We start from the raw sequence: 20,695 nt of genomic DNA, 5'->3' as shown, positions 1-20,695 counted from the left end.
TTCAATTAATCAGAAGCAGAGAAATAAATTTTAAAAAAAAAAACAAACAAAACAGCCCCAATCATCTCCAGATACGTTTTCGTAAAAACAATTATATTTGCTCGAATTACTGCCTAGTTGTAAAATATGTACGAATTAGTCCAAATCCTCGATATCACTGGTATTGTTAGTGCATAAACTTAATATATTCACTTAAGACAAACAACACAACGGTTAAGAAAATGTTTATTTTATATCTTGACACAAAACACTAGTACAATACCTCGAACATACAGCCTACATCCCCCCGAATCCACTGTTCTTTTAGGGTCAACTTTGTACGCTCGACAAAATATCACCTTATCATCATCCATACTTCTAGGGATGAAAGTAATAGTGTCACTGATTCCTGAGCCCTTATTATCTTCGCCAATGAACCAGTTTATTGTAGGGACAGGTCGACTGATTCCGGAAACACATCTCAAGGTCACTGTCTTCCCACTTGTAACTTTCAGGCTAGATGCGTTTCGCAAAGACTGACTACTATATTTTAACTCAACCTCTGAAACTCGAACTAGTTGTTGTTGTTGTTGTTGTAGGGTTTAACGCCATTTTTCAGCACACGATAGGCTATACATGGCGGCCAATATTAATGGTGGAGGAAGAACCTGGGAAAACCTCGGAAAGAACCACCGACCCACGAGAAGCTACTGGCAAGCTTTCTCACATACCCACATTGGCTGAATCCGAGACTCGAACCCACGCAGACAGAGGTGAGATGGCAGTGATCCGTAACGGAGAGCGTTTTAGACCACTTGGGGCCCCATCTCGAACTAGTAAAGTAATTAAAGACAAAGGGAGTTAAGCTCACACACACACACACACACACACACACAGATATATATATATATATATATATATATATATATATATATATATATATATATATATATATATATAGTACGATATTTATAGTAAGATAATGAAATATGTCAGCGGGAGAAAATTATATCACCACAGGAGCGATATCAATTTTTGAAATTCTGTTTTCCCGTTTCTGTATTATATTCTTCCTACTGTATGTCATTCAAACCTGCATTTCCTTATGTATGCTTCTTTCTTTTTCTTCGTCTTCAGCTCCTTCTCTCTCTCTCTCTCTCTCTCTCTCTCTCTCTCTCCTTCCTCCATTCATTGTTCTCTCCCTCCAATAATGATGTACTGATCGTAAAATATGGCAACTATAGACCCACTCGTGTACATTTATGCAATCAATGAGGTGCCATCAATAATAGATTACAATCTAACTCCAATCAGTAAAATGACTTCAAGCATTACCTTTATATATCTAGTTATTTTACATGAATCACTAAATCTATTAGTATGTGAACTTACATGACCCGTCTCTATTTGTCATCCATATTTTATTGTATTCCTGTAATACTTTACGTCAAACGGTACACATAGTTTAGACGAAACAAAATTTGTAGTTAAAAGCAGTATATCAGTTTTGAAGCAGCAATGTTACCTTACATCTCAATAGTGTTTTAGAATTCAATGGATAAATTGGACGATCAATGATAATTAGCACTAGTTGCAAACCGAAATTAAGTGACAATCGAATATTTGATTCAGAAATATTTCAATATCACACTATACATATATAATATGATATAATTTCTATTTTGGTGTGAACATTATAAACAAATATAACTCCTACGTACTACATGTAATGAATACATTGTAACATACCTTTCTTTTAAAAGAGAAATGTAAAAATACATGAACATGCTTGAGACGAATCAATTGTTTAATGCAATAAATATTGTCCTTTAGTTTTCATAAATTATTCATTTTTGGAAAGCATACCCGTGCTCTAATAATTATAATCCTACTGTCATGTTGCAAGATTTCTGTGGGACATTGTCGACCATGCTATAACAACCGTACTAAGCGAATGGCATGGAATATAGGAAAATATTACATTAGTATTTATAAAATATTTCTTTATTTATGATAAGCGATTTGAAATCAAATGTATGACAATATAAAGTTCGATTAATTTTTTAGGAAAATGTTTACCGAGCTGACTGTGGCTATCGATCGTTATTAGAGGTTAATTCTATTTAATAGCCAAATTATGATTTGTAGCATTGCAAAACTTTCTGGTCTGCTGTAAACAGTCGTTAACTGTCATCTATTTGTATAACAAATATGGTGATTTTCATAGATACGGACAAATTACCAAGGCGTTTTAGGGAGTCACTTTGACAATTTAGAACAGATACCTGATGGTAATAAGCATGCGTAGTATGATCAAATATAGCAGAGTTGCACAATGTGTTCTCTCTGGCCTTTAGGGCAAATTAAGACAACAAAGAAATCAGGCCAGAGAAGAGTAATTATATTAAAGAAATTAGTGTTTGCGGCCGTCGAGTGGTCTTAGAAAATGAAATTTGGCCCTTGGCCGACAAAGGTTTTGCACCCCTGATACAAAGTCATGAAACTCTACTATTTTCCTTTCATTTGGTATTTAATGATAAACATATCAAGGAACTGATCTCTATGATAAGAATAAAACGATTCATTTCATAATGTGAAGAGACTTATTTGTACAAAATGTGTTTTCTTTTGTTCTACATTTTTCTTCTAAATACGAATAAAGAAAACTTGTGATGACACATGTTTGATAATTTCATTCATTGGATTGATAAATAACTTAGAGAATGGAAATATATATTAACAACTGCAAGAGTATTTGAAATATTAAAGTGACATAATTCCGTGACATCCTGTTAATCACATATTACCCCTTTGGCAGCTGTGTTTGGGCATGTTTAACCGTTGTCTTTGGATAATGAAAAATGTTTCCCAAGAAATTATTATAAATAATTACGTTTTTGGGTTCAAATAATACATGAGTTTGAAGTGTGCGAAAGTTGAGAAAGAACTTAATCAGTATAATGAAATGTACAGATTTACAGATTACGTATGGTGTATTCGTATAACCACTACCATAGAGGTTGTAATGGTCAAACCTTCATATATAAGAGTGCAGCAAAAGCTTTTGCAGCGGAAAGAATACGTTGGTCTCTTGACGTTAGATTCGTGAGCTCATGCTGCGACCGCATTATGCGAAAGAAAATACATAACCTGCAAATGTTATTCCCTTCGATGTCGAAGAATTTATGTTTCTCGAAGAATCCAAATATTCTATCCCACAAAAGAAATTGACAGTCTTGTTGCTATTGTCACGCCACGTGGTGTAAATGGGGAGAATGAGACTGCTTGCAAAGATATTTTCAGGGTATGAACAATTTCCTCCCACTCCTTTCATTGTTGCACTTGCTGCGTTGTACAATCCAGTTTCCTTACCCTGCAAATGCTAGAATATAAAATATAAAATGCAATATGTTCAACCTCACTGAGTTATTGAATAGGAATATATTTACCTTGGAATGAAGAAATACATTAAAATGTTGGATACTGTATTATCTCTTAATAACGAGAAACAGTTTTATGGATACATTGCATGGCATGGTATAACTTTATGTAACCGTCAACTAGTCAGACAATATGACGCAACGTCACATCATCCTTCTTGTCATAGACAATCTACTTGAATCCAAAAATACAATTTTAGCATTGCACGACTATTTCAGTATAATACGTCTGAGCAAAGATTATGCAATATGTATTTATAGAAACCGGAATGCGCAACGACCGACACTTAAACTATAGTATGTACAGTAATTAAGTAATATAACTTATTCTGCCAAATTTGATATATTTATAAACATTGGTTCTGATTATTAGATTTATATATCTGATTCATTGTATAGGTCTCAACAGTGTTTTGTATATATACTTTCTTAATTGAGAAGTCTAAAGTTCTTATATTGGAAGGAGACTAGGAATGGTTTTCATTGATTTCAGAACTAATTTTATTAATTGTCCCTTCATTCAACTGTCACCAAGTAAACCTTCAAACATTTCGAAACTTGTAACTTATTGTTTGTGTTCAAAGGGTATCATCTACATTCACCAAGACTAACATAATTATTCGCAGTATTTGGCACATTAAGATATCATTTACAAAATCTTTGATGAATTGCTTTTATTGTTATGCACATTTAATTGTATTTGATAGTTTCTTCTCCATGATTATATGTTATGTGTAATTTATTTTGGACTTGACCTTGTCTAAAATCAATTTCAGTGTGTATCTGACCAGTAACATATATTTTGTAAACAAATGATGCATAGTAAATATTTACCTGTGTGTTAGTTAAATATTTTGATAATTAATAATGAAGGTAAATAAGATTAATTGTTTTTGGGTTTAGGACATTGAAATTTCCCCATGATACATATGTTGTTTCTCGTGTTCTTTATAATAAGTTTAGTAATAGATCCTATCTTGTTTACAACTTAAAAATTCTAGAAAAGCACTTTTGACCCTTATCCTGGTCCTACGTTTGTGTCTTGGTTTTCTATATGATATTACTCATTCTTACATTTAACATCTTTTTCGCCTTAGTCTGTATCAACCTCAATGTGAAAAGCAACCCAACCCGTCCGAGAAAAATGGTACCGTTTGAATGGGCTTGCCCTTATAATAGCAACATTTATAATGTCTTAGAAGGCTACCATTTTGAAAGACAATTATTTGACTACATTATTTCTCATTCCATTTTCAATACAGAATTCATATGTGGCATTAATTTTGTCGTTCCAATAACCGAACAGTTTCAGAACAATTGGTCACATCATCTGTATACAACTAAGCAAATATCTCTGGTTTAATCCATGTGATGAAAATACCCTCATCACACTGACTTCGTAATTTTGAAGTAAACCAAGAGAAAGACCAAAATAATGGAATCGGGGTTAGAAAAATCCTTGTATTGTTCCCATATTGCAGTTCAAATATCTGGTAGGTCCTTTGTGGTATTCGTAAACAGATTTTCAAAAGAATACATATTTTTCAAAACTGTAAAACATATCCATCAATACCTTTCTGTCCAGGAGAAAAACAATAAATAACAGCAAAACCTATCAACACATTTTTATATATACTTCTGAATAATTGCATGCAATCTGAATATATTATCACATGTCCTGTAGTGCTGTCGAAAGCCTACCAGATACTCGTCTGTTAGATTATTGTTTTCTGCCAGTCTATATATATATATATATATATATATATATATATATATATATATATATATATGTTCCAAATAGATGTGAATAAGGTTGCAGAGTGTATTTATTATAGATATTGTCCTGTAGTTGCTTGGGTCATTCATACTCCAATTCTCAAATATCAAATATATCATACATTTTACAACTGCTTTGGAAATTACCCCCGTTTCATATATGCTATTAAAGAGTCCTTTCGAAATTAAATAATGCAAACGACCGGAATCTTGTCGGGATCCGGATTTATATTTTTTAAACAACGAACTCTATCTATTATATCTTCATCTGTAATTGGTTAATTCAGTTCGAGATTGTCATTTTCGTTTCTTGCAGTACCATCTTTGTCATCCATATTTTCAGATCTGCAAGAATCTGTAAAACTAAAAAGGGACGAACATACTCAAACCAGTCATTCTTTGTTACTTTAGATTCACTTACATTTACCATGTTATAGTATATTCGCTTTAATGCTGGTCAAAAATTGCTGGGGGTGGGATTTGTAATTTTTTTGATTTAAATGCTTATCTCATCGACGTTTCATTTATTGACGTTTTCATATGATACCGTAGTTTAAACGAGTTTCTATTGTGAACGTCTAAATGAATAATGTTGTTTGAAAATCTGTATTTTCTTAAAAGGTAAAATGCCTCCTGCTTCGCATTATCACAGTCTTGATCCCACCGTTAAATTTGCAGGAAAACGAGGAACTTCGGTCTCTGCATATGAACACAAATTTTCAAATATAAAAACCCAAACATTTTTTGCACAGCTATGGATATATAAATGTAATACATTTGGACTTGTTCAATAAATTGCTGCTCAAAAAGTCGAGTGATGAAAATTTTGTCAACAATGTGTTTTGAGTTTCTGTATTTGACCTTTGGACATATGAATACTATATTTTTAATGAGGTGTTTGTCAATAGCAATACAAAGAATAATTGGTGTTATGCATGACAAACCTTTAAGATGAGAAATATTATAAAAACATTAGAAAAGATACAAACATTTGTCATTTGGACTCTTCAGTATTTCGTGTAGCAACTTTTTGTACCCATACTTATTCATGAAGCTATTTAGGTCCCAGTGCCCTCATCTACATTATTGGACAATGTACTTACAGAGTAATACCATTTCACACTTGGAGCAGGATATGTGCATGTATCCGTTTGACATTGCAGGGTAACACTGGATCTGGCAAGGTCAAAATCTGTGTTTCCTCCGTAAGTGAGAGACAGTTTACTTGGAAAAGCTTTAGATAAAAGAGACAATGTTTTCAGTCGACACTTCTAAAATAATTATCACGGATAAGAAATGGTTATGTTCAAGGAGAACATGCAAAGCGTTTGATTGGCAATAACTGTTATGTAATGTAGTTTAACACAATTACAATGTTTGGACTCTCAGTCTAATAAAGCCTTACATTTCTTAAAATGTTGTATGGAGTGATGAAACAGTGTCTTTGTGTAATAGGATCTATATTTCTTTTTGAACATTGAGACAAATAAAGTTAATGCACACTGATTATAACTATTTTGTACGTAGTATCTTTGCAGATACGTGACGGACAAATTTGTCACTACAAGAAACTGGGCTTTTCAGATTTCCTTTCAGTGAAAAATTTATACAACGAATGGTATATCAAATATACAGTGTACATACTAAACATGTATTTTATTTATATCACATACAAATACATATAATTGCGCTCAAACGCAAGATCTACTGCAAGCAGCAGTGCTTTGATCGAATGCATATAATCAATGAACTCTGCACAACCCTTTCCAGTGTGTCCACTGTTACATGTAGTTCTTTATCTCTTGCGAATAATCATAATCTACTTTGCAAATGATAAGTCGCTTCTTTTATTTTTTGAATTTCTACTTTCATTCATATTGATTTAAAAAATATAAGACACACTTAAAGATGGTTTAAATGAAGAAAGCAGAGAACCACAAACACAGCATGGTTAAGTACATGTACAGTGAAAGAGCAGCATGTTGAAACGTGTTTTCACGGATTTTCGCTGGTATCCTTCTACCATGGTCGATCGAGAGAGAGAGAGAGAGAGAGAGAGAGAGAGAGAGACAGACAGACAGACAGACAGACAGAGATGTGGTGCTGGACTGAGGGAGTTTTACCATGAAGGCATTTCCGCATAGCCCATCATAATGTAATTCGATTAGTCTGCTGCATCGCCGGCTAAATCAGGGGGAGAAGAAGGCGGGGGTGGGGTGCGGGTGGAGCAGCCTTTTGACATTTGAACACTAAATGATCCGTGTTCAGACCTTTATTATTGAAGTTTATTTTTAAAAGAGTCAATGGCTTTACCAGATGTCTTTAGAATCTTTTGCGAAAAGATTACAGTACACTGGATACAATGCTACATCACTGATACAAAGAAGATAAGGAAGACGATATAATATAGAGCCCTAAGGAATAACACTTAAAATATGCCTTGAATATGCGCTGTAGTTACCTGTACAAAATACAGGGTCTCTTAGTAAGCTACGACGCATGCCAAGCAACTGAGTTTGAACAAACCTTAAAGGTTGTTAGCATGTTAATAAGCAAATAATGGTTAACCAAATATATAGCCCTTTTTTGAATCAATGAAGATTGTGCTGGTGATTTTAGCAATTAGGGGTTAAATTTAGTCAAACATTTTATTAACAATAACTTTTAACCTAATTGTACATTGTTTTATTTGACAAACCTTACCCACAAGAGACAAGTCAAGTCTGATGTTTCAGTTTCACTTCATTAACTAAGAACTTCATGAAATAATATGTACAATGTATTGATGTTGGTGAAGCCTGAAGAAAATGAACTAATTAATCAGAAGTCATAAAAACTAAACTGAAAGGTCATTAAGCATAAATCCTCGCTTTAACTGACTGGAATAATGAGTTTTTGATGTTTAAGTGATGAAAGCATATGACATTAATTCTGTTTTGATTGCATCGGTTCATGTTCGAGATTTACAACTTTCCATTCCTAGAAAATTTAGATGTGCATTTCATAACATTAAACGTCCTCCATTTTCTATAAGTTTCAAGTGTGAGAACTCAGACAATGAAGATTCGATTAAAATGAAGTACAATCAGCTCGGGTGTGAATATAGATGTAAACTGATCACGCCAAGTGCAATCAAAAGTACAGCGTAGGCCTATTTAGTTGTATTTTAACCTAGTATGAAAAAGAGTAGGTGACTCACATTTTAACACTACAAGTGGACACACATGATGCCCTTCTCAATTACATATCGGTATGTTTGTAGCACTGACAAAAATTAGCAATTATCAGTAAGATGGGAGAGGTTCAATATTCAGTTTTTTAATTATTGCAATACTGATGCCCCATAGTTGAATGGGAACTGGTATATTGGTAGAATTTTGTACAACATTTTGCTTCAATAGTTCATGACAGTCACATTACATATTATGAATAATGAATGTCGATTATAGATAGTGTAAAACCTCTACTGTAGGAACCAGTACATCATTGATAATTGATTACCAATCATATTTGCGCTTTCAAACATTATTAAAGTTTGAAATTGTCATTACAGAATGTGTGTACTTACTATAAACTAATATGTCAATGCTATCTGCTTCCAGTGACGAACATTTCCATTTTCCTTGATCTCTGTCTCTATCAAGGGATGCAATGGTTACTTTAGCTTCACGATTGGTGACACTGTATACATGGCTACCATCTTGGTTTTGTTGAGGTAAACAAGTCGCATTGTTACAAACTGTCAAGCTGCTTTCATTCAGGGATATATAAATTGGTCCAGGCAATGTCCAAGAACACGAAATTGTAGCCATGCACTTCTTCTCGGGTAAAGTTGGACTTTTGGTTAGTGTTACTGTACCTGTAATTCAAACGAAAATGCATTTGAATGAATAAATATTACAATAGTTGTGAGGAAATATTAATGTAGAAATTTAAAAACATTCGACACACTGACACAGCTTGCCTTCTTTTATGGCACGCAACACATAAAAAGCATGGCATAGCCTCTGGGTGATACGATGTAGTTGTAGTTGTTGTTGGGTTTAATGCCATTTTTCAGCACACAATAGTCTAAAAATGGCGGCCAAAAGTAATGGTGGATGAAGAACCCGGGAAAACCCCCGAAAGAACCACCGACCCACGAGAAGCTACTGGCAAGCTTCCACACTTACCCACATTAGCCGAATCCGAGACTCGAACCCATGCAGACAGAGGTGAGATGGCAGTGATCCGTAAAGGAGAGCGTTTTAGACCACTCGGCCACTCGGGGCCCCCTTGATACGATGTAATTGATTTGATTCAATTTTAATTGTTGCGGACTCATGAGCTAAATGAACTATTTTATTTTGCTCGATGTAGTGTAATGCTTATTTGTAGAGTTGGATTGTTGCTGAGCAGGCCATAGCGTCTAAAGAAAGAAATGGAAACTTAATGTAATCATATATAGCAAAAATGTTATTAGTAGCAATGACCTGCGTTCCTCGACTTAGCTGATTAAGTACAGTTTTAGGATTACGAATAACGAAAGGATATGAAAGGAAGAACTCGTGTATAACAGTAAAGCATACGCTAATGATTTTAGATGTTGGGCCCTTAACCCCCCTCCCCCCCCCCTTGGAATAAATACTAATATGACCGTTTTATCTAGTGCTGATGAAAAGATATATATAACCAGCGAAATATTCTCTCTTGAATTATATTTTGATTCAATGTTTGATGTCAACATTTTGGAATCAAAACTTTCTTGTCTTTCTTATAAATTTGGATATTAGAGTCATAAACTATATAAAGTGCTCATCTTGATGCAATGCCTATACAGTGTTCAATTCCAAACGTTCAGACCATACAGTATTTTATACCAATACCTGAATTCGAAGCTAAAGTCTCGTGCTAGGTCATTCTTGCATAATACGCGATTTAACATATGCTAATGTGCAACCACTTACTTTGCAATGTGTAAAAGTCGACTTCTTATTGTATGTTAATATATTTAAAACTATTGTGTCTTTAAGTGGAACATTTAATTCGCAATACCGTAAGTTCCTTCTTTACATGTTGGCTTTGTATTCTGTTACTTATCTTAAGAGCAATGCCTCGTAGCAAGTTTGGTTGCTTTTTTCCATATTATAAAATGAATATAGAATTTTTTAAATATTACGATGAAAGTGACTTCCCATGTAAAACTATTCTGAAACAAAGACAGCTTAATAGTATAATGAGGCACCAAGTGATATAAAGGAACGGCCCGCTTCACAAGGACAGCCAATTAATATTGGCATGTTCTGTTTCCTTTGGCTTTATAATTCAGTCCATGCTTGGCGAAGAATAGATATTTGATTATATTTGATTCTATATATTTTGGTTTTCAGGTCTTTGTAATAAAATTAAGGTGACATCATGGACATAAATTTAATCAATGCGTGCTTTACAAATTCTACAAGAAATAAGCAAATATGAAATATAGGTCACATAATATAAGAAGAGTGCCACAGCACATACACGCACTCACGACATAATAGGCAAATAGTCCTCAAGCTGTGAGCAAACATTAGCTTCGCACATAAGTGCGTACTACAAATTAGAATATATATACACAAAAGTGAATAATATTTAAATTATTTTTGCAAACAAAAATGACAAAGAGACAACTGTTTATAACCACTAGGTTATAGAATATTTAATGTTTACCGGATGAAACTTGAATTGCTGCGAGAAGTAAGACAGTGTCCAAACATGACCAAACTATCAAATTTCTTCTTGGTCTCCTGAAAGAAAACAAAAAACAATATAGTCGATGGTTTTAATAACTAAGTATACTAAGGAAAACAGAAAAGGATATTAGCTGCAGCTAAAGTGGCCAAGATTTTCTGTGAGCATTACGTTCAACAAAGGGATCAGTTGGGTATGTTCACAAAAACATATCACAATAATTTCGAAAGTGAATGAAATGATTTTATGAATGAAACGGTAGGATAAAATGAGAAAACACGTGAACATCATAAAGCTTTAAAGTTTTAAGAAGTCGAAAAATTAAGAGTTCGAATAATTAGTGTGTGTGTGTGTTTTGAATTTTTAACGTAGCTTTAACTAATTTTCAGTCATAGTGCTATGATGTCTGCAGCGTGACAGTTTATAGTGATGTCTAGCACTAGGGCATCATGCTGCATACATGTAGCATAATGTTCCACTCAGTCACATTATCTTGACACCAGGCCTACCAGTCCTAACACTAACCTCTTAATGCTGAACACCAAGCGAGGCAGCTGTTAGTACCATTTGTATAAGTCTTTGTATGACTCGGCCTGGGAGCGAACCCACGACCTCCAGCATCCGAGGCGGACGCTCTAAACACTAGGCCACCGGAGCGGTGTTGCAATTAGCGAATAATGTAGATACATTTCAGCATTAACACGATTGTGAAAAAGAGAGAGAGAGAGTAAACTCTTAGTGACTTAACAAATGAAATGAAACAGCTTGAAAACTTGGCACGATATATATATATATATATATATATATATATATATATATATATATATATATATATATATATATATATATATAACAGCAATTAACAAAAAGAGCACATTAAAAGTAAATATTTCTTTTTATTCTTCTTTGCAAATAGAAAGAACAGACAATAGACTTTCGATTTAATACTGATTACTGGAATTTTGTTACCTTCGGTGCATAGAAATGTCGCGTGATCATGGTTAAATGGAGATTTTCCAATATTAAACTTATATATCAACCAAAATCATTAATTTCTGTTTAATTAGTCAGTTCGAAATCATACATAAAAATATATACAGAATTTATACCGAACATTACTAAGCAAAATGATGTTAAAAATTATTTTTGAATGTTTTTCATATTTATTTTAGCAAAACTAAAACTGTAAATGGTTGTCTAAATAAATGATTATCGAAAAGGTTTATGAATTATCGTGGTACATGGTAGGACATCATTTATTTGAATAAACCCTGTATTTTTGTACCACATTAAAACTTGATTTAAAAAATGTGAAAGATATTAGCTCAGTGAAATAAGAGTCCACGGAAGGCTGCGTGTCAGTGATCTTTAAACTTAAAACAGTATGAACCGAAGCATAAAAATTCAAACCTCTTTATCGGTTCAAGCCTTAGCAGATCAGGGTACAGTCCCAACCCTGGTGCACGAGTCTCATTCGTAACTGCGCAATTTGATATAAACCTTATATTGATGGGGATTTGGTTTGCAGATAAATTGGTGTCAAATATCATCTAAGTCTCTTGACATCCCCAAATTCCTAGGACGTAGGATTGACTTGTCAGACAAAACATTTCTGAACCGTATTGCGTAGGATGTAATGAACACAATGGTATGAGTCTTCGTCTTCGTACCTTGACTCTGGAGTCTGCCTGGTATCAAGTCCCTTACAAGCTTTTATCTGACCTCATTTACCTTTATATGGCATGAGTGTGATTTAGATTTTTGACGTAGCTTTATCAATTTTCCAGTCATATCGTTACGATGTTTGTAGTGTGGCAGATTATAGTGATGTAGCATGATGTCCCACCTAGTCATATTATCCTGGCACCAGGCCGATCAGTCCAAACACTAACCTCTTAATGCTGAACGCCTGGCGATGTAGCTGTTAGTACCATTTTTAGAAGTCTTTGGTATGACTTGGCCGGGGTTCGAACCCATGACCTCCCGCTTCCGGGGCAGACGCTCTAACAACTAGGCCACCTGAGTGGTCATCATTTCTAGTAATTATACAGGACGGCCTTTGCTGTGTTCAAGAAGGGTTACGTTAGAAGCCATTTAAAGACTTGGCCAACATCAATTCAATTGTGATTTAATTCCGTCATCGACAGTATGATGTCGTATTATGAAAAGTGCACAGGGGAGGGAGAGGAGTTACTTGTAGATACTGGAATCATTAGACGTCAGCCCAATTGGCCGCATTATTTATGTAATCCATCAAAGGTTCAACGTCACCATTCAAATCAATAGTAACTATATTCTAGGTGCCCGACTGGGTACATTTTCTCGACTTGGAGTACACGATTAGGTCAATAATTAAAAATCCAGAGTTTCTCACAAAGAAATGGGTATCTAACTCCAATTAAAATACGAAGGCACATATGGAGACCTTACACATCCGTTTCGACATGGATATGTTTATACATAACAATTAATATTATAAAGTCATAGTAAGTTCCACATCAGTATCTACCTTCTAAAAAGTATATAAGTCTATACATGAAATTTAAATTCACTAGGATACATGATTTTGTAAATCTGTCCGTACATCCTTGTTCAACACGTTGTAGAGTCCAAGCGTAAGGTATCTTTAGAATGGAATAAAGGAGGAAATATAAGTGAATAACATACCTGAAATCCTCTTTAAGCATTTTCAACTTTCTACTACAGCAGGACTCTTAGAAGGTAATTCCTTCAAAAAATAAATGAATGTTATTCTATCAGATTCATAACATCACTGATGATTAAATTTGTTTTATTTAAACATTGTATTTGCTAATTTTTTTAAAAAGGTCATGAAAAAATCTCTCTCAGCATAAGTTAACCCATTCCCCATACATTCATACTGGTACAGATTAATTAAACAAACGGCAGGAACAATAAAAAAAGAAAAATACCATATACGATATGCTGATATCTAATGGATAAACGTTCAGAAAAGAATATATATATATATATATATATATATATATATATATATATATATATATATATATATATATATATATATATATATATATATATATTCAAGTAAACTATTAAATAATAGCATTTAGTATGTAATGACAGACATCACCTACCTACTGGTCACTGCACTTTCTGGGGAAAAAAATCATTTTATATTTGGAATCTAAAGAGGAAACGTTACTTAAACCGCCTCATATCATCAATGTACCTTTGAACAACAAATAAAGCTATTCAGAAAATTTCAATTCAGATTCAGGCGAGACAACAATATATACGTGTTTGTAGGAATGGGGACCAACATTCGTTAAGGCTAAATATTAGATTTTGCGTTTCAATTGTGTCTTGAGGGCAAATGAAAATAGTATGCCATGTACAGTCTGCTTCCACTGTAGGTTTGCATCAAGGATTATCAATCAGGTGATTATGTCAGAATATTAGACAAAATGTGTATATCCAAAAGATAATACGAAGGAACGCCGTTCCTTCGTAAGGAAATATGGGGTTTTCATTTTAAGAGATCACTTTCCGTTTTGACATTTTCTTGTAGGGTATTTTATATAAAAATAGTAAAGTTAAGAAAACATTTATTTTGTTACTTAAAGTCTTGCATTTAGTCTAGTTGCTGTTGTTGTGGACTTAACGCCGGTTTCAACATCTGATACGCTATACATGGTAGCCAGCATAACTGGTGGAGAGAGGATTCGGAAATCCCTCGAATGGAACCACCGACCTACGAGAAGCTACTTGCAAGATTTCCCGAGCCCGAGTCTGACGCACTAGCGCCATAGATCACTCGACCACCAGGTAACTCCGCATTCACTCAAGATAATTTTTGGAATTTTGGATTACATAATGTTATCTTGACGGTTTTCCTACCAAAGGAGAAAGAAAAAGATTATTGGGGATCCTTGAAAATAATCATGTTCGAAAAATGTCACACATGTCCTTTTAGCTTAGTTATCCTAAATTTCCTTAGCAACCCATTGTCAATAGGGATCATAATGAGGTCTATACTAGTCGGTGTCAATTTAAACAGCATGACAGCTTGCACTGCTACCGTCTAACAAAATGACAGTTTCTGCTTTCTTTCTTCCAGTGACATAATGTCAATTATTTTGTGTACAAGTATGCAGTATGTTCTCGAGTTCACTAAGTTAAACCTACCGTAGGTTCCATGGTAAGGTATATATTTGATATCATTGATTTCATTTCAATGTACTGTCATAGCATGAGTATGTATTAGAAGAATTATTAATAATACACCAATTTAAGTCAATTGTTTATTCTCATTAGCCTATATATGTTTATGTAGTATATACTGCAAATACTGGGTCATTATCAAATGATATTCATACAACTTTAAACACAAACTAAAACAAGCTAATCTAATTTAAGCGCAATAAAATTATTTCAATTTTTTTTTTTTTTTTTTTTTTTTTTTTTTTTTTTTTTTTTTACGGCATTCGTACGTAATTGATCTGTCAAAAGACATGAATCCAAGTTTATTCTCGGAATAGTAATCGAATCCATTTTGTTTATTAAAGAAAAAAGTGTTTTCTTGACCAGGTGTAAAACCCATCATGACATTCACTTGTGTCAGACCCCAAGGCAATATAAAGGCGTTCACACTGGTCACCTCCCAACTTGAAAATGTGCATCGCAATGAAAAGTTTACAAACGTTACAACCTTTAAACTGTCTGGTATGAAGGCTTTGCAAAACAAAAATATAAGTCAACGAAAAAAACACAGACATTTTCTTAAGAGAAATCGATACGTGACGAATATCCTTGCTTGAAAAATGATTGCCGAAATGGCCAATATTAATTAAGATTTATTTAGTACTAGAACTGTTTTGGTAGAAAAGCCTTTTACGTTATATTGCATTGGATGTTAGCAATAACGAGTGCTTCCAAAAACAAAACAAAAAACCTTCACAGCTATTGCTTGCAATGATGCTAGTGTCACAGCAGAATAACAAATTATCATGTATGTGTGTGTGTCAATATTTAAGAGTAGACATTGTTAAATTAATTGCTCTCTGTTGATAATCCTCTCATTGATTGCAAATTAATGTTCACCTTAAGGAGAAACCAGGTGTGTCTACTATTGCTAAGTTTAAGTCTGTAAAAGGTAATAACGTTGAAAAAAGTAACTATATGTTGGATGAAAAGACGACTTCCATGAGAACATTTACATAAAATGTACGCATATTTAACATCTACGTCCTAATAATACCTCATGAAATACCATGTGCTTTGTTACAATGCCACAGGGTCATAGACATATTCATATTGCTGCGGCTAACACTTGTATCCATCGAATTCCTTTGTGCATGGAAACTTTTGTACTCATCGACTTGGGAACGAATTCCAACATGAATTATTTCAAACAACTTCCAATGTACATAAGCACACTTTCAATGTCATCTGAAAACCAAAAAAGAGTACACTCGTTTGATTAGCCAACTGCAAGTGTATGACGCAGGTGAAGGAAACGCGATATTAGGTCTTGATTGAATGACTAATCTACACTGTCTACTTAACGAGTTTAAATATAGTATCAACTCATGTCACTCAAGAATATTTCGAAACGATAATTAACCAAACCATGTGTAATATTGACAATGTCATCTCCGGTCACGCCTGATTTTCAATGCACCCAGTTATAATCCAGTAGGTGGAAAAATATCCGTCACAAATGATTTTTCATTTTAATTTACTAATAATAATACCTATAGTGGTAATGCTTTGATCTTTATTTTCCACTCAACTAAATTGCAATAAATGGTAGAAATAGAATAACCCAAAAATGTATGAATTTGTTCGCAAACATTAACACTACTTTTCACGATTGAATCAGTACATACATTAAAAAATATTATGACCACATTAAACAATCTAAATATGAATTGATTTGTTATGTGACACCTAAACATTATTACAATAAAATAAACAGACACACAATTAATCCACGAATAAGCACTATAATAACTAAAAAATAATTAACTTAACAAGCAGCTTTCGTCTATTTGTACGAAAATAAGCTACTGTATGCTGTGAAAGATTTGTCTTTGTATCACGCTCATTCAATCCGTTACAACTAACGGTCTATCTCATAGGATATTAAGCTCTGATGGTTTAGATGACACCTGAAATGTATCTGTTCTAAACTGAAATGTATGGAGGAGATTATAGTCTGTAGTTGTATCTAACCACTATTACGGACCTGATATCAATTATAGGCAAGAGCACCCGTTTGTAAATCACACCTGGCTGCTCCGTTGATGGATGCAGGATCAAATCAGTACTTTTCCGACCACGGAAGGTGAGAGTACTAATGTTAGTACTAATAACAGCAACCGCTCCAGTGGCCTAGTGCTTAGAGCGTCCGCCTTGGATGCGGGAGGTCGTGAGTTCGAAACCCAGTCGAGTCATACCAAAGACTTACAAAATGGTACTAACAGCTGCCTCGCTTGGCGCTCAGTATTAACAGGTTAGTGTTAGGACTGGTCGGCCTGGTGTTAGGATAATGTGACTGGGTGGGACATCATGCTACATGTCTGCGGCATGATGCCCCAATGCTAGACATCACTATAAACTGCCACACTGAAGACATCGTAGCGATATGACTGAAAAAGAGTTAAAGCTACGTTTAAAATCCAAATCACACAAACACACACACACACACTAATAGCCGCCTCGTGCAACCTGTATCATGTACGTGAATACGAAAACTTTCCTGTCTGTAAAAACAACCTCTGTTAGAGATCGGAACAGGTTAAAAAATGTTTAATTTATATCTTCCTGAGAATCGAATTCGAGTCCACCTATTACGGATTTCATCGGTTTGCTTCCATGCTCAAACTCACATATTTTAGACACTAGGAGACGAATTTAAAAGTTCTAACATTTGTTACAACAAACGTTTTTTTCTGTAGAAAATGGTAGTTTCCTATTTAACCTGTACAATTCTATAAACAGCATTATCCACCAAACCACCACTACCACACCACCCTCTTTCTCTCTCTCTCTCTCTCTCTCTCTCTCTCTCTCTGTCTCTCTCTCTCTCTCTGTCTCCCTCTCTCTCTCTGTCTGTCTGTCTCTCTCTCTCTCTCTCTCTCTCTCTCTCTCTCAGGCGCAAGTTCTAAAACAAAACAATTTAACTGATATCTAATATACGAGAACAATAAAGAACATGCGCATAAACACACTCAGATAAAGAATAACGCTCGTAGATATTCGTAAATATTTCTAGTTTGGCGCAGAGAAACAAAACAATCCAGAATAATAAAATCTACAAACTGAAGAAAGAGAAAATGAATTAACTAGAAGTGACCACCATTATCTATGAAATAAAACAAACGCTAGCAGCACATTATAGCAATACCAATTTGCGTGACCTATAGTTATTATCGCGGGAAGTTAGGTTTAGATAGGGCCCATCTGTAGTTTGAGCTTTACTTCCCCATATATAATTTCTACTGCGAGAATTATAGATATAGAAATATTTACACTATAATAGACCATAGTGAAAAGGAAATTTAATAATAATAATAATAATAAATACCATTAGCAACGTTATGCTACTATATGACAGTGGAGCTGGGCCAAGTGTCTGGGCAAAAACTGGCACAGTGACTTAATCAGAACACACCTGGCTAAATTTTACACATATTGATATCTGCGATATCCAAGATTTATATTTATAATCACGATCATTGTCAGTTCTTGTCAGTTCTTCTGTAGTTTATCTTCTTTGATATTATTTAATGTGACTGTACGGAGAACCAGGCTGCATTTAAATGTTTGTCTAGTTTGGCGTTTACTTTTTCTCTGATATGGCTTTCGTGATTGCTAATTCTTTTAGTCAAGTCATTTGACTTATTGGATGACACAGATTTTACACGCCATGCTGTTAATGACATTCTTACTAACCAGTTCCTGATGGTGAACTCCTGAACGTAGTAGTCTCTACATTTGCATATTGGTTACACAAAGTCTACCTGGCTATATTATGATGAAAAGAGTAACACAACTGTTTACAGTGACTATTAGTATGTCATTAGGTAATTAATCAGTACCGACGTAAAGGTTTTACAGAATATAATAACACCTATTGATAAAACGTCTGTAGTAAATTTGCTAAACGGAGAGCAACAACAACTAAACGTAGGTAAGAATATGGTACACTAGAAGGATCAAAACGTTGATATATTGTAATCGAAGTGGTTTGATCTACATATCATTTCTTCTACGATCTCCGTCATACGGCAAATAAACAAACGCTTGTCATTATATGTGTGGTTGCCCTTTAGATTTCAGTAGTTTTCAACAGTTCTTGCAATGTGTCTGTTTATAATTTAAAACGAGTTTTAATAAGTTTATATTGAACTTCATCTATTTTTAATCGATGCTTATTTTATATTTACATCCATCAAATAAAACTCCTGCTAAGGAGTTCCTAACCTACTGATGAAAGACTAAAATTATTCTTAATATTTATATATTTTATTACGATTCTATCTTTTCAGAAAAATCTCTATTTAAATCTTTATTGTAAAGGTCATCAAAAGCTTGAAAAGGTCCATTCCTTCGCCTTCTGTGTGTTTCTACTGGTTTAAATGGATCAAAGCAACTTGAAAAAGAAAGAGGCCTTTTATTTATGACAAAAGAATAAATCTAGTAAGGACATAAACAAGGACAACTAACACGGAAGCCAAGGCAAAGAAAGATTGTGAAGAGGAAGCATATAAATAAAAGGAATCAAATCAAGAAACCATAAAACATTTCTGTATATATTAGATCAACCTAAATATGAATTACATTGTAGTTGTATTATTACTTCACAAAATGTGAAATTTAGTTAATTTGGATGCATATCAGTTGATGGATTTCCATGTTTTCTGATAGAAATATATGACTTTATCTGTTTTTTCTTCACTGCGTATAACATTTTTATTTATTGAGATCAATCTTTGTTCTTGTTTCACGTATTTGCTTAAATATCATTTTATACATATGTATGTATATGTATATATATATATATATATATATATATATATATATATATATATATATATATATATATATATATATTCCATTTGTTTAATGTACCCCTGCAAAATATTTTTTTGTTAAACTGCCTGATACCTTTACGCTTGTCGCATCGGAACCATTATTATTTGTCCATTATTTTGTACCATTTGTATAGTTAATATACAATAATAACAACGAGGACTTTGCAAAACGCATAATCGTTAGAAGCTCTACGCGCTTTACAACATTAGACAAGTCCTATACCATTAAAAACATATATAACGGTATTATTACCAAAAACAAATACCATCAAATTAGAACAAGAAAAAAACATGCTGAAAATAGTTAAGGTAGAAAACATTATTAGGTCTTTAAGTTTGATTTGCGGTGGAAATAAGTGGATTTTAAGAGCACTCTTGGATAGGATAACTGTGTCTTTGTGTCTAAGTTCAGTGGGCAATTCATTCCACGTTGCTGGGCCCTGGTATGCAAAAGAACTTTGTCCATATGACTGTTTTCATAGTGGAAATAGTGAGTATACGATTGTCAGAAGAGGAGCGTAGGTATCTTGCTGGTGTGTATACATGGCTGAGGTCGAAAAGGATTATTGGACTGGAGCCTGTCGGTGAAACGTAGCGCAGAGAACAAATTTTGTGTTTGATTCTGGATCAAATGGATAGCCAGTATAGGGTACAGAGCAGTGGGGAGACGTGCTCTGGTCGTGGTACTCTAAGTATGGTCCGAGCAGTTGT

At 34.0% G+C, this 20,695-nt stretch overlaps 1 protein-coding gene across 5 annotated transcripts in view; it reads right to left on the bottom strand.

Moving 5' to 3' along the window:
- Positions 1–16,408, bottom strand: part of LOC149795917 (synaptogenesis protein syg-2-like) — a 79,876-nt gene extending 63,468 nt beyond the window's left edge. For 4 of the 5 annotated variants that reach the window (XM_089965830.1, XM_089965831.1, XM_089965832.1 and 1 more), the window contains exons 1-6: positions 16,144–16,408; positions 13,572–13,632; positions 10,884–10,960; positions 8,764–9,054; positions 6,299–6,429; positions 3,130–3,361 (exon numbers count right to left, since the gene is read on the bottom strand). In XM_089965830.1, the coding sequence (XP_089821956.1) occupies positions 3,130–3,361; positions 6,299–6,429; positions 8,764–9,054; positions 10,884–10,960; positions 13,572–13,591 (751 nt within the window). In that variant the 5' untranslated portion in view covers positions 13,592–13,632; positions 16,144–16,408. Of the gene's footprint in view, positions 1–3,129; positions 3,362–6,298; positions 6,430–8,763; positions 9,055–10,883; positions 10,961–13,571; positions 13,633–16,143 lie in introns of those variants that run through there. The other variant, XM_089965834.1, reaches the window with a different exon arrangement.
- Between the last annotated feature and the right edge of the window lie 4,287 nt (positions 16,409–20,695).

The sequence above is a fragment of the Sinohyriopsis cumingii genome, chromosome 7, assembly GCF_028554795.1.
Source record: "Sinohyriopsis cumingii isolate HCF-2022 chromosome 7, ASM2855479v2, whole genome shotgun sequence".
Classification (NCBI taxonomy): Eukaryota; Metazoa; Mollusca; class Bivalvia; order Unionida; family Unionidae; genus Sinohyriopsis; species Sinohyriopsis cumingii.
Note: the sequence above shows the minus strand (reverse complement) of the source record. Positions and strands in the feature narration are given on the sequence as shown.